Source organism: Sinocyclocheilus grahami, unplaced genomic scaffold, assembly GCF_001515645.1.
Source record: "Sinocyclocheilus grahami isolate Dianchi unplaced genomic scaffold, SAMN03320097.WGS_v1.1 scaffold260.1, whole genome shotgun sequence".
In the NCBI taxonomy this organism is placed as follows: Eukaryota; Metazoa; Chordata; class Actinopteri; order Cypriniformes; family Cyprinidae; genus Sinocyclocheilus; species Sinocyclocheilus grahami.
Genome location: NW_015505439.1, coordinates 872,123 through 886,921, shown reverse-complemented (window position 1 = coordinate 886,921; position 14,799 = coordinate 872,123). Strand labels below are relative to the sequence as shown.

The following is a 14,799-nucleotide window of genomic DNA, read 5'->3' as shown; positions in this document are numbered from 1 at the left end:
AGAATGGCTCACTGATGCTAATGGTAATAATGGGAAATCAGACATCAGTGTTGCAGCAAAAGTAGCAAACAAGAATTCACTCATTCAGGACTAATTTGGCAACACGTGCCAGATCACACAGATAAGCAGTTGATCCAGAGAAATTACAGGGCCTCTCACAGCCCCACACAGACAGACTGAGCTCTGCGCTTACTCCTGCCACAATCATGGGTGCTTCTGGCAATAAAGCAAAAGTGTAACTTGATACAACTGTTTGACATTTCTTTTTCTCTATGGATTTCATGCTTTTTATCACCAAGCATGCTCTTTCATTAACCTCTGACCTCTCTACCACTAGGAGTGCAGGATGGCTCAGTGAATGAGAAGAGGGTAATTGGAGCAAGAAGAGGAGGATAAACAAAATTAGCCATTGACTCCAATAGTCTGATGTAGCTTACCTGGAGGACTACTAAAAACCAAACACCTTTCGTACAATATTTAAACATATTTTTCATGCAATAGTTATACAAAACCATACAGCCTAGCTAGTTTAATTCACTTCTCTATGCATACAAGCATATCCTTTAATGTCTTACAGGCCTACCTAAAACTAGCCTAATATCCAATATACACAAAACGATTTAAAGTAGTCAATGTAATATCTATCTATCTTTGTGACAAGGGTTCCCCTAAAGCTTGACCTAATAAATTTTTCAGTGCTGAGACTCGTCTCCTTTACTTTCTGTTTCTGAAGACTGCATACATCCTACTCATTTTTTATAAAGTAGGGAAGTAGATATAATCATGCAGGGATTATTCCCATGACAATTAAGGACAAGAATGGAACTGGTTTGTTTTGATATGAGCCCATAGAAATGGTAAAGTTCAAACACCTAAAACTATTGCCTTCTTTTTTTTATTCACTTCATTATCAAAAGTTATACAATTTAAAAAGTTGTATTTTAGTCGCAACATTACACTTGCATAATAGTATATAAAATATATTTAAAAAAACGGGCAAATTCCAAGGCACACGCGAAGGGGCCTTTCTAGGGTCTTGAACGTGGCAGTCATTATACACAAACATGGCGGCCAGATAAGAATGTAAAGTTCATTTTCGCGTGTGTATGTTGAAAAAACAAAACAAATTTAACCCACATATATTTGTCTTTCATAAAAAGTGATTTGCAATTTAGTTGCAAGTAACTTTAAAGGGAACTGAGAATGGCTGCGTGGGCTGGATTTTCAGAGGAAGAACTGCAAAGATGGAAACACAACGGCGACCTCAGTGAGTACATGTTGAATCACTCAAAAACGTTCTTCATTCGTGCAATCTGTCTGTATACGTAACGTAATGTACATATAACGATGCTGATTGTTATTTAAGTTATTAAGTACGTAAAATGTGTCTCAAACCATACATGTCGACTTGCCTAACAAGACATCGGGTTTGGATCCTCTTCTAGATTTTAAGACACGACCACTAACTCTAATTGTGAATACTGATAAATCTGCTCTAATGTGTTTTTCAGAGGAAGAACTGCAAAGATGGAAACACAACGGCGACCTCAGTGAGTACATGTTGAATCACTCAAAAACGTTCTTCATTCGTGCAATCTGTCTGTATACGTAACGTAATGTACATATAACGATGCTGATTGTTATTTAAGTTATTAAGTACGTAAAATGTGTCTCAAACCATACATGTCGACTTGCGTAACAAGACATCGGGTTTGGATCCTCTTCTAGATTTTAAGACACGACCACTAACTCTAATTGTGAATACTGATAAATCTGCTCTAATGTGCTCTTATCCAGTAAACCAGGCTGTGTCTGTCACATTGGGTCGTGGCCGGAGAGCCGCTCCGACTAACCTGAGCAGACAGCAGCTGCAGCGGGAAAGGGCACTGCAGCTGGCAGCCAAACAGAAAGAGGGCAGCCACTCTCTTCCACCCGACCAACAGCTTACCAAGCCCCCAGACCCACCTGCTATCACTCCTCCTGCTCCTGTCAAATCACAGGACGAGTCCAACCCGTTGGAGACGCAACTGGTTAAACATGAAGCAGAGCCTGTTAAGCATGACCCAGAATCACCTGCAGAGTCTGCACCACCAGCAGTCATCAAAGAGCTGGGCAAAGAGGAAGTGGAATTGTTAGTAAGTCTATTTCCTTTGCAAACACTAGCTCAGATATTCATGCACTGATGTAAATATATTTGGTATTATAATATTTTATATTAATTATTTTTAATTGATATAACTATACTGCTCCGGGTGTGTGTTCACGGTGTGTGTGTGTTCACTACTGTGTGTGTGCACTTGGGTTAAATGCAGAGCACAAATTCCAAGTATGGGTCACCATACTTGGCCACGGGTCACTTCACTTTCACTAATTTATATAACTATACAAGATAATTTTTGGATCATATTTAACTCCAAAATAAAAAAGTGACAGATATTCTAAAGCTATTTATATATAATGAATAGTGAAATAATGCTCCAAAAGTGTTCAAAAATCCTTTACTGGGTATATTAAAGTAATGCACATTAAATCTGTAGGAATCAGTGTAGATGAACATATGTTATTTTTGTGTTGTAATGGCTTCAAATATATCACTCCATCAAACTTTTCTTATGACAGGCGAGAGAAGAACCATCTGCAGCAGTTGCAGTGGGAGCAACGGATAATGGAAGAGAAGAATAAAAAAAGAAAAGCTCTCCTTACAAAAACCATTGCTGAAAAGTAAGAGCAAATCTCTAGTTTTAAACCACTATCAAAATCAATCAGTCTGGAGTAGAACCCTTTGTATGTATGAAAATCCAAATGTATTGTGTGAAAACTAAAAGCACAATGTTTTAGACATATCTATTTCCCAGGTCCAAACAGACACAGGCTGAAGCTGTGAAACTGAAGAAGATCCAGAGAGAACTTCAGTTACTGGATGATTCTGTGTCCAGTGACATTGGGATTCTCAGAAAACTGATAGAGCAATCCAGCATGGATTATTCCCAGGCATGGTAAATATGAATTTGTAGTCCATTTTTTAAGGTCCATTCCAAGTGTACTGCAAACCAAGTTCACACTAGCTTCTTGTTGAAATCCCTCTCACTTTGTTTTATGTGCCACTTCCTCAAATTTATCACCTTAAAGTAGCAAATCTACAGTGCTACCCTAACCTAGTGCATCCAGTACATAATTAATGGGGTCCTATTATGCTCTTTTACAATGTCTTGAATTTGTTTTGGGGATGTACTAGAACTTGCTCTCATGCTTGGTGGTTCGAAAAACGCATAATTTTTTTACATAATTTACATTATTACAATACCTTTCGCCCCATCCTGGCACAAACGACTCGATTAGTTCTGGTTAACTGTCCCAGTGCGTTGTGATGGGTGAACAGCTTAGACAGTGTTTCGGTATTGTCCCTCCCCTTGCTAAAGCAGCAAGTTTCGTCTGCGCCGGTTTAGTTAAGGATGGCGTCAATATTGCCATATCAATTTGAGCCGGATTCAGACCCAGAGACTATTGAACAAGAGGATCGCGCAGAACCTTTGTACACACAGATATTGTATGACATATTAGAGTGGTAAGGTGTTTTTTTTTGGCTAAATCACGTTTTAGATAGGATGTCAACAACCGCTTAAAAATAACTGCATTAATATGTACAGATAAGTGCATATGTATTTTTTTATTGTTATTTAATTCTATCATTATAACATGAATTGCAGTGAAACTGTTATACAGTTGAATTTATTTATACCATAGTCCAGTGTTTCCCAGGCCGCATATATATGCAAACTCATTCTCTGCCAGCAGGTGGTGCTGTTGGAGAGGTAGAGATCAAGGTTTCCCCGGTAACGGCTGTACACAAAGCAGCGCTGCTCAAAAAAAAAACACTGCTTTATCAGACATTAATTGTTAATAACAGTTAATAACATTTTCATAATTGTAACATACATATTACATACATAATTATTCAGGTGCATGTGTAATAACTTTCGAAAACTTGAGGCTGCAGCAGCACTTCTTCGTCGTCATCTTATCTGATGCACTCAACCAAGCGTTCTAAACACGCCCCTCCCCACACTTATGAATGTTGCGGGGAAATACCGTTTCATAAAACTTCAATGGACAATTTTCATAAACGAGGCCTATTTAAAATTGAGAACAAAATCAAGTTCAAAACAAAGAACAAAATAAAAAATGTTTGGTCTAAAATTAATGAACTATGTAGTATTACAGTAAAAATATACTTTATAATCATAAGAAGGGGTGAGCCACTGGCTCAACTTACCCCAAGACTGTCGGCTCAAATTACCCCACTCCAAACATTTTAACAAACTTGTATCATTCAGCAGTTTAGAGCTAACATCATGCTAACAGTATAGGCTCATATTATAACCTCCTAAATCACAAACACATGCATGATATTTTTTCAGTATATTTGTCTGTAATTGTTCAGACGCAAGAAGTATGAGTCCTCAAATCACTTTGAATTGGTTTTTTTTTTACCTAAATGTAGTTACCAATTATTCCACGGGCCTCTCTCAATCACAGAGTGAGTAAAATGGTTAACTCCTCAAATATGTGTGGTCATATCACCAATTTTGTTGTCTTGAAACAAGGTTGTCTAGAAACAAGGGGTGGCTCAACTTCCCCACAGGCTCAAATCCCCCCGTTCTCACCTAAAATATTTTTGTAATAATTTAGAATAACCTTTTATAAAATATTTTAATATGCCTTTGAGAATCATTTACCAGGGCAGGAATCTTTCTATTTATTTTATAAACGCTCTGCTCAGTTGAGTATGTACTTGTATTTGAGTACAGCAAAATAGTTGCGGTTCCTGTGTGCACAGCAAGCTTAGGATATGCATTTCTATACTTCTAACCGTCCTGTCTCTGCCAATCTCCCACCACAATATGAAATACAATATTCTCTTCTTTTCTATTGGGGCCAGTTGCATAAAAGGTTTAGACTAGTTTTTTCTTTAAAACTGGTTAGCATTTTTTTAATTCAGTTACATAAAAGCATACATTCGTCTAACTTGAATCCCAAAATAAGACCGACTACCCCTTGGCTACATGGACTGACAAATCCTGGAAGTAAATAGAGCAAAGAAGATTTTCGTAAAGCCCAGTTTGTGAGAGCGCATTTCTGATTTATGTGCTCTCAGTCCGTCGGGACAGTTTGAAAAGACTCCGTAACCCGAGAAACTCTGGGGGGGGGTCAACTTTTACTAAAACATTCTGCCTTCTGGCAATTCATGGGTTATCCGGTTTTGATCATATGATGATTAGGTTACCCTCATGCAACATAATGTAAAATGAAAAGCAACGACTGTTAATGTTATTTCTTTTTAAAATTCATTACGGTAATTAATATATATATATATATATATATTAGGCCTATATATTCTGAGACGTGAACTTAAGTGTATTGTCCTTGTTCTGGGTTTGATTTCGATTACTAATTACTCACTCCTTTTGTAATTCATGCGTTTAGCTGGATTGTTGAGTCTGTTTTGATCACAATGCCATTATGTCAATCCACAGAGTTATGAGTCATGTTTTCAATTACACACATTATAAAATCATCTGTTGAAAAATCATAACAGGCAAAGAAATACATTTACAAAACACATTTCAATGATGATTTGTCCTTTGGTGTTTTTTAATAATTTAAAATGTATTATTATTTATGTTTATTTATTTACTTTTTTAAAAAAAAGCGAAATACAATAGCCCTTCATTTCGAAAAACCCAATGATCTTTTAGCCAATGAAAATGATGCTATGCAAGGAAGCGAACGAACGCATTATCAAAAATAGGCCTGTGTCTTTCAAAAAAAAAAATCTGGTGATAGGACCTTAAGGGGCTATTCACACAGGACGTTTTGTTTTATGTTTTATTTTTTGTATTCCACCGAGCTGCTTTTCCGTTGTTTTTAATGTAAAAATGTGACTGACGTCTTTTCACTCCGTCTTGCGTTTTTTGTTGCGCTTTTGCGCATGACACAGCGTTCTAAAGACGCGGCGTTTTTCCCATTCCAATTTTTTTTAAACGCAAAAACACGTTCTGTGTGAATGGCCTCAATGGTTCAACTTTACCTTATACGGCCTCGTTTTCATTCGCGTAAAAACTTAAAGATGCCATCTTACTACATCTGTATTTAACCAAACCATCCAATTAACGGACATTTCTTACTAACTTAATGTCTAGATGCGTCTAGATAACATTGTTTATGTTAGTTTTGTTGGGCGAAATGATAAAAAGTGACAGATATCTGGAATTCAGAGATTGGGGAGGGTTAACCTTCGAAGGGAGGCTGTGATGAGGAGGGAGGAGGGCTGTTAAACGTCAAAGACAGCACAAAGTATTTTGCCACGTAATTACGAGAGCCTTTCAGCTCCATCTTCTCTCCCAGGGGTCTCAACTTTTCATTTACAATCCACTCCACTGCATGCCAGTGAGCGCGCCGTTTGAAGTGCCAGAACGTGTGTGTGTGTGTGTGTGTGTGTGTGAGTGAGCAGAGAGCACGGCTTAGAGCAGAGGAGAGAGCCAACAGCTTCGGGAAGGCGGTGGAGTGTCCTGCCTCCTCTCGCTGCCTTACACACATGCATCTGAAAGGCATCAGCATTTCTGGATCGGCGCTCAGTCAACAGCTTTGGAGCTCGGGGAGTTTTTCCCCCTATTGAAGCAACAATACTTTGCAGAAAGAGTTTATATGGCTACGAGGGAACGGATTCAACAGACTTCGTGGTCTTTATAGTTCTATTAAGTTCCACAAAGTTTTAGACCAGGCTGAAATATTGCTCCACCTGGATAAGTAGCTATCATAGTCAGCAAAGGCAAAGAAGACATCGGCGCTGTTTCTTATGAGTTTGTCTACACATATAGGATACGCAAGGAGGACCTGTTTGGTTAACCTAATACAGTTTTTTTTCTCTTGTATCGTATTTGCGTCATGACTTCTAGCTATGCACATGTAATGGACAGACAAGCAACCATATCCAGCAGACTGGAGAGTCCCATTACAGCCAACCTGGAAAACCTGCAAGCCAAAAAGAACTTCTCGGTGAGCCACCTGTTGGATCTAGAGGAGGCTAGAGAAATGGTCGGTTCTCAGGCGGACGAAAGTGTTGGCGAAACGGGCAGGACTATGCTGGAATCTCCGGGTTTAACCAGCGGCAGTGATTCAACACAACAGGAGAGTAAGTGTCTGCTCATATTCCATAAGAAAATCAAGTGTTGTTGTAGACAGATAGGCAGAATCATTAATATTGAACACTAGAAAATTAACTGACAATAGCAGACTGGTAGCGTACAAAAAACGGTCAAATTTGATGATTACTTGAGTGTGGTGTAGTAAGAGACGGGATTAATCTGTAAATTAAATTTAGGATTTTTAAAGGCTATACTTGCCTACTATAGCTACAGTTTTCATTAGCAAATAGACAGGTGATACGAAAATTCTCTCATGAAAGAAGAAGAAAGAATTCCGCATGATAAAAGTTTATGGGTCGTGAACGCATTTTGTACATTATTTATGATTGTTGACATTCAAGTCCGTAATGCATTCATGAAAATATGGCCCCGTAAGCGTCGCGAACCTGCTTCCTGACATCGACTATATTTTCATCATTTGCTTTATATAATATTTAGCAGAACATATGCAACGGGGGAAAAATATGAAAATGAATGACAGGCAAATGTCTTTTTATTTATTTTTTTATTTTTTTAGTTTTCTTGGTCTAAGGAAAATATGAACGATAAAAAGGGCGCTATAAAAATACAAAAAAATTAAATACTAACAAAATACTAAATCTACTTTCTGGACCTTTCCAGTTCATTGAAGAACTATACTTTGTCATCATTATCGTGCATCCGGAGAACATAGCCTACATATGCGATTATGGTATCAAATAGCAAACTTCCATTACTTATGCCTACTAGGCTAGGCCTATATGCCAAGTCGTGTCTTCTGTGCTTTGCGGGAAATAGGAAAAAATATTTTGTCCTGTTGATATCTTTCAAACTTATGTTCCAGTGGAATTATTTTATTAACCTCAAATTTAGAAGGCTATATTACGGGCAGGCCTTACTTTTTACATTACGCTTTCTATTTTAGGCTATTTATTTATTTATTAATCGTAACAATTTAAGAGAATCACGTTTACTTGTACATTGCCGTTCTTATAGTAGTGAAATTCACAATTTAATAATAATAATAACTTTCCCCCAACTGATTCTGTTGTATTTTAAGACCATATCTCTATCCTGAAATTAAAATTTTATTACGTAAAAGTAGGAAAGGGTTGTCAACAGTATCTGCATTTGTTTTTGTTTTTTTCGTTTATTCCCCAGCCGTGCGTGTAGAAGATTAAACGCGTTAGTTCTCTTTTAGTGTGCAAACCAACTATACTCACACACCATTCACATAGCTATCATTTCAAACTCTGAGAACGTGAGTTTGCTTTTAGATTATAATTTACAGTTTAGCTAAGTAATTTATGTTTTTAAGGACAACATTTTGATGAAATTTGCCCCACAAATTTGATTAAATTCACACTGAAATGTATGTATTAATATAAATGGTCTTATTGTTGTCATCTTTTGAGGATTGTTCCAAGATGAGAAATTACAAATACAGGGAAATCAGAAAAGGTTTCATGAGGTTTTCAAACACAGTCTAATATTCTTGTTTTATGTTTTGTTAGAATCCATTCACTCATGAATTATTTGTCAGTGTTTTTCCTAAAACTCTTGGACTCATTTTGTAGAAGCATTTTTAAGCATTCCCCATAACAAGCCCAATGCCCCATTAAACCACTTGAGTTTTCATTTAAATGTAGCAAACAGGAAGTTTAAATAGTAATTAAACTGACCTTTACAATCTGAAATTGAACCAATAAAATGCTGGCATTTAACAATCTTTACAACAAGCCTAAAGGGCCTATACCCCCTGCTATGCCTAGGTCAAATGTCAGTGTTCATCTTGTGATCCTTTTGGAAAATTATGGTAGTGTAACTACTGTTGTCATGAAAAGCAAAGGGATGGCAAACCCATAGGCTGCAGTTTCTCTGTGCTGTCAGATGAATGATTATCGAGTCTCATGAGAGTCTGAGTTAAGTGTGCTTTTGGCTGTAAAGTACTGATGGGAATAAGCTCTTTAAACATTTTTTCAAATGATGCCTGTTTTGACATGCTCCTTTTCTATGTTCTATTATTTATTTATTGCTTGATTGTAAAAGTACCAGTGAAACAAACAGAGGACATTTTGCAGTACTGTTGGCCAGATTAAATAACAGCAAAGGCATTTCTAAACCGTTTCTCTGTTTATAAATCTTTCCTTTAGTGCTAACTAAAGATAAAACATGAGCAAGAACAAAAACCATGATCGCACATGATCGCAACCATGATCGTTTGTCTAAAGAAATCCATGACATGAAAAGCAAAGTTAAAGTTATATTTATAAATTACTTGAGGGGGGAAATTAGCCCCTGTTATGGGTTTCTGGTCTTGTGAGAAATAACTACAAAATATTATTCATTAGATATATTGTACAGTAATGCCTTCTGGGTTAATAACTAGAATCACTTCACTGGTTGCAGTGTAAATTTGTGTTCAATATTATTTTTCAAGCCACTGTAAAAAAATACAAAAGACAAAAATGTAAATATTATATTTTAATAAATAGTTGTTTGTGATTTATGTTTTGCAAACATGTATCAATGAGATTGATCTTTTTTTAAGGTTTCCTTTAAATTATAACACTTATCAAGATGTTATTTTAGAATAACATCTTATCATCTGTTATTATTTCTAAATCAGCAGCATACAAAATAACAATAATGGCAATGATAATAACAGTAACATAAGGAGACCTATACACCCGCTGATGGATATTAAATTTGAATTATATAAAAGATGCATCTCCTGATATAACTTTATACGTGTGTGTTTTACCAGATGAGCAGCTGAACTCAGAAGAAAAGAAGAAGCGTAAACAACGGAGGAATAGAACCACGTTCAACAGCAGCCAGCTGCAAGCGCTGGAGCGAGTGTTTGAGCGGACACACTACCCAGATGCCTTTGTTAGAGAAGACCTGGCACGCAGGGTCAATCTCACCGAGGCTAGAGTTCAGGTAAACTTCACACCCCACAATCGCCATCTGCGCTCAATTGGGTCTTTACTGGTTGATTAGAGAATGCATCAATTTTGAGAATTTCATAAAAAAGCATACTGAACTTTATGCATAATACTTCAAAATAATATGGACCAAAATCAAAAGAAGATTTAACTACTTGCCTAATTCAAGGTTTCAGCAAAGATGCAGTTACAGATGTACGTGATGGTAACACTGAAGCTTGGTGTTGTCATCGGCCCCATCGTCACAGTTCAGTATGATTGTTTAAAAATCCCCAGCCGATCACTCTGCCTCTCAGCACACATGCTGTCGGCTGCAGCCAGTCTCCACATTCTCCTGTAATGAGACTGTTTTTGTAGAAAGATGGGGATTATTCCCGTTTATAGATCAAGAGAAGGAAGGGGAGAACGAAAGGAAAGAAATAGAACAAACACATCTGCAATTAATGTGTCCCAGAAAGGGAGCAATACAGAAATGCTTTGATAAAAGAGACTTTGAGCTCATTCCTCAGGCGCTGCGTAACCGGACACTGTGCCTCCACCGGGCCTGGTGCTGCAGCCAAGACTTCGAGATCTGGGCTTCCCGCTCTGTCTTCAACCATGTTTCTCAAGCGCATTTGCTCACTCTTCAAACCTCTGATGTGTCCTCTGCAAAAAAGGTGTACACGTGTGCACCAGCGGATCAGGATGCATTTCAAAAAGTGCAGCCAAATATTGTACTACAAGGGCAAAATGCAGTTATGTTAAGTTTGAAACTGGAAAAAGTTTTTTTGATTGCATTTTGATTGATTTAATATCAATCTTACCACTCTGTTTTCTGAATCTGATCATAGCTGAGTCAGTCATGTAAGTAGGGAACAATTTCAAGCATTAAAATGTACACGTGTGCACCAGCGGATCAGGATGCATTTCAAAAAGTGCAACCAAATATTGTACTACAAGGGCAAAATGCAGTTATGTTAAGTTTGAAACTGGAAAAAGTTTTTTTGATTGCATTTTGATTGATTTAATATCAATCTTACCACTCTGTTTTCTGAATCTGATCATAGCTGAGTCAGTCATGTAAGTAGGGAACAATTTCAAGCATTAAAAAAAAAATCATCTAAGGTCACAGAACACAAAAACATCTGAAATTTTATAGCTTTGATCTAGCAATTTTTAGTTTTTGATGCAGGAAATATTATACCAGCTATGTTTTGAATCTAAGAATCTGCTTTCCTCTGCAATTTGTCTTCAATCGCTGTGCAATAAGTAACCACCATACTGTGTCATTTCGGCTTGTGTTCTCATAGGTGTGGTTCCAAAACAGACGGGCAAAGTTTCGGCGCAACGAGCGGGCAATGCTGGCCAGTAAGAACGCTTCACTTCTCAAATCATACTCAGGCGATATAATGGCAGTGGAGCAGCCTATCGTCCCCCGTCCCGCACCCCGTCCAAACGACTACCTGTCCTGGGGGAGCGCAGCCCCGTACAGGTAACTCTCTGAGTCCTTCTCATCTGAGCGCTCTGATTACATTTCATTTCCTCTCTGTATGTCCTCTGCTCTCCTGCAGTGACTTCATCTTCTCCAATTGCCCATGTTTTCTTCTTCCAAATGTTTTAGATTAGATTTGTTTTGTACAATTTCATTCTTAAGCTCTTTTGTTTTCCTCCAAATACAAGCAGTTAAATAGCCGTTTAAATGCCCTGCTATTCCCAGCAGCGTTGCGTAGGTATAATAGTCCAAATTAGCACAAGTACTGGCTAGCAAGTCGTTTTCCGCTACTCTTTGTGAAAGTGATGGACGGCCAATCCCCTGATGATGAAGTGATAATCTGAAAACAAACCATATTAAATCCGCCTGTGACCCTCATGACCTTTGGGCCATAGGATACAAATTGATTTTCAGAGGGAGAAAAGTCCATTGGGCAGGATTTTTTGTGACTCTAGTTACACTTTGCTTGTGATTTACAGTAATCTTCATTCTTAAAAGTCATATAGAGTAACTAACTCTGCCACTCCGGCCAAATACCTTTTTCCCAGCAGCTGAAATATGCAACTCGACTGGGAACACTTTCTGGCATGGATGCGCATTTGACTAGCGACCATGCCAGTAAAACGAGCTTGCACAATTTCAACACACACCTAACGCATTACTGTGCACATATAATGCATATATATTAATGCAGTATTTCTGAAGAATTATTAACTATTTATATATTCTTAAGCTGGTACCCAAGGCCGGAGGGAGGGCCAATGCGAGTGCCACAGAAAATGTTGCCCACAGAAAGCAAGTACTTTTTACATTTCTTTTTATGGTTTATCATTTAAATTGAAAAATTAAGCTCTATATTTTGGATTAACATGAAGACAATAAACATTTTCTATATTTTTTCTTTATTCATTTAAATTTTAATTTGGGGCTTATTTCTCATCAATTGAATCGAATTGAATTTGGAATACATTTAACACATTCAAATTTAAATGGACTATCTCATACCTTATTTTCAGCACCATGGCAACCTACCCACCCTCTTGTGCCAACAACACTTCCACCCAGGGAATGAATATGGCCAACAGCATTGCTAACCTGAGACTGAAGGCCAAAGAGTACAGCCTCAACCAGGTGCTCACTATCAACTAAGCCTGAAATGAGGGACGAGATGAGGGGACAAAGAGAAGCAAGAGATGTTGAGAAGAGAAGAACGCAGAGGAGCTGGATTAATTTGGCCTTCTGCAGTGTCAGAGCAGAGTGGATGTGACTTTTCGCCCCCTCCTAAAACAATGGAATTGCATTGGTGTCCCTCTCATTTGGCTTTTTTCTTCATCACAGATGAAGGTATGTTTTTGAGAAACTTAATCTCATTTTGTACTGATCCGAAGATTGTAAAGGCGGCGCAAGGTCTGCTCTTTGGAGAACAAATCAACGAGCAGGGCTCTGCTAAATCCGTAAGAAGTGGCAGACAGAGCGTCTGGATGTTGTAAGCTGTTCTTTCCTTGCTCTTTTTTGGCTTAATTTTGGGTCGAACCGGACGGAAAGTAAAGACATTTCATGGCAAACAATGGAGGACTGTTGTTCACCATTCACCACTGAATGGTTTAAATTACACAAGAAGTTTAATGCTGAGATTTGGCAAAATAGTGACCAAAAATGTCTCCACATCTACATCCAGTAGAATTAAGACACATTTGTGGACTTTAATCAGTAAAATTTAGATGTTTAAAACTATCACTGCTGATGGGAACATTGGGGTCAGATTACATCTTTTAATGTCTTGAATATTACACCACTGTTTAAGATAAATACTGTGCCCCATGGTGACCAATGTATCTGCTCACAGTGCATTAACACAACTATGTTTCAGTTTTTCCAAGGATGATAAGTTTTTTTTTTTTTTACCAGTTATATTTTCCTTCTTATATTTGGAAACCATATAGTAATAAAACATTTTTAAGCAATAAATCTTATACTATTGTATTGAATCCCACAGCTGAAGAGACATGCATATTTGTTTTTGCTGTTTTTGCTAAATGCTCATATTTGAGAAACTGTTGCAGGCAACAGTATTATTACTTCAAAATGACCTTACAAAATATATCCGTATGTTACATTTCTTGCTTTATGTTAGTCAAAACACCAATGCTACAAAATAAATAATCCAAAATTAATTTTGTTTCATATTATAGATTTTGATGGCTATCAGTGTTCTTTAAATTGTGTCCGATACTATGTGCAAGAAAAATGGGTTTCAAATGTATCCTATGATATATTAAGATTATTTTTTGACCTGTTCGAGTTTTTTGTAGGTTAAGTCTTTCTGTGGAACACTCTAAGCAACACACCCGTGTTATTAGAAACAATTTTAGAGCATCATACAATACTATGCAATGCCGCTGAGCTATGTTTTTCTGGTTGTGTTAATCCTGTCTAAACATCTCAGAACTTTTTGTCTTAACAAATGTTGATTCTTCACGGTTTGCCTATTTACAAAGAAAGAAAATGCCCCACCAATTTAAATAAAATTCAATTTATGTACTTTTTTTCATATGTTTAAATTGATTATTCTCAATTTAATTGCAAATGCAATCATTTTTTGACAGAAGCTCTTTACATTGATGGAGTAGTGTTATATTTTTCTTTAACATATGTACTAAACACGTGTTACTCAATATGTTAAGTACAGATCAGATCCTATAGATCTGATACACAATGTGATGAAAATAACTTTTTGAGTCACATCTGTAACTCTATTTGTTTACATGTGTGTTCATGTGTATGACTTGGTCACTTTGGGGAAATTTAGAGCGTTTAAGTTTATATCTGGTTAGCAACTATGTCCTATATAATATAAATAGCCACAATGGTAAGCATTTTTTTTTTGTCACAGCATGATGAGAAGCGAATCCCAGTTACCCCTATATTTCTATGGGGGAAAGAAAATACAGAAAGAAAGTATGTCTACATTTTCTTACACTTAAAATAAAGTAAAACAAAAATCCTACATTTTGTTTTTGTAACACCAAACCAATTGCATAAAAGGAAATGTGTTGACTACAAGCAAATTAGTGACAAAAAAGGGATGCTTGCAGAATCTCTAAAATAAAAAACTAAAATAAACAAACTTGATTGAGTCTAATAGGATTTTTCCCCCAATAATCCAAGACTGCAGTATATATGATGTACTGACTGC

At 37.0% G+C, this 14,799-nt stretch overlaps 2 protein-coding genes across 3 annotated transcripts; both read left to right on the top strand.

The window, feature by feature from the left end:
• Positions 1-1,041: 1,041 nt before the first annotated feature.
• On the top strand, positions 1,042-3,000 carry LOC107599120 (RAB6-interacting golgin-like). Its single transcript, XM_016290620.1, has 4 exons — positions 1,042-1,267; positions 1,798-2,131; positions 2,620-2,721; positions 2,856-3,000. Exons 1-4 carry the CDS (start codon positions 1,204-1,206, stop codon positions 2,998-3,000), a joined length of 645 nt encoding a protein of 214 aa, XP_016146106.1. The 5' UTR covers positions 1,042-1,203.
• A 3,399-nt stretch (positions 3,001-6,399) lies between these two features.
• Positions 6,400-13,749, top strand: LOC107599086 (paired mesoderm homeobox protein 1-like). 2 transcript variants are annotated; one of them, XM_016290575.1, is made up of 5 exons: positions 6,400-7,192; positions 9,952-10,127; positions 11,422-11,603; positions 12,337-12,398; positions 12,620-12,748. In XM_016290575.1, exons 1-5 carry the CDS (start codon positions 6,946-6,948, stop codon positions 12,673-12,675), a joined length of 723 nt encoding a protein of 240 aa, XP_016146061.1. In that variant the 5' UTR covers positions 6,400-6,945; the 3' UTR covers positions 12,676-12,748. The 2 variants fall into 2 exon arrangements, with proteins under 2 accessions (XP_016146061.1, XP_016146060.1); XM_016290574.1 differs by lacking the exon at positions 12,337-12,398 and having other exon boundaries at positions 12,620-13,749.
• The last annotated feature ends 1,050 nt before the right edge of the window (positions 13,750-14,799 follow it).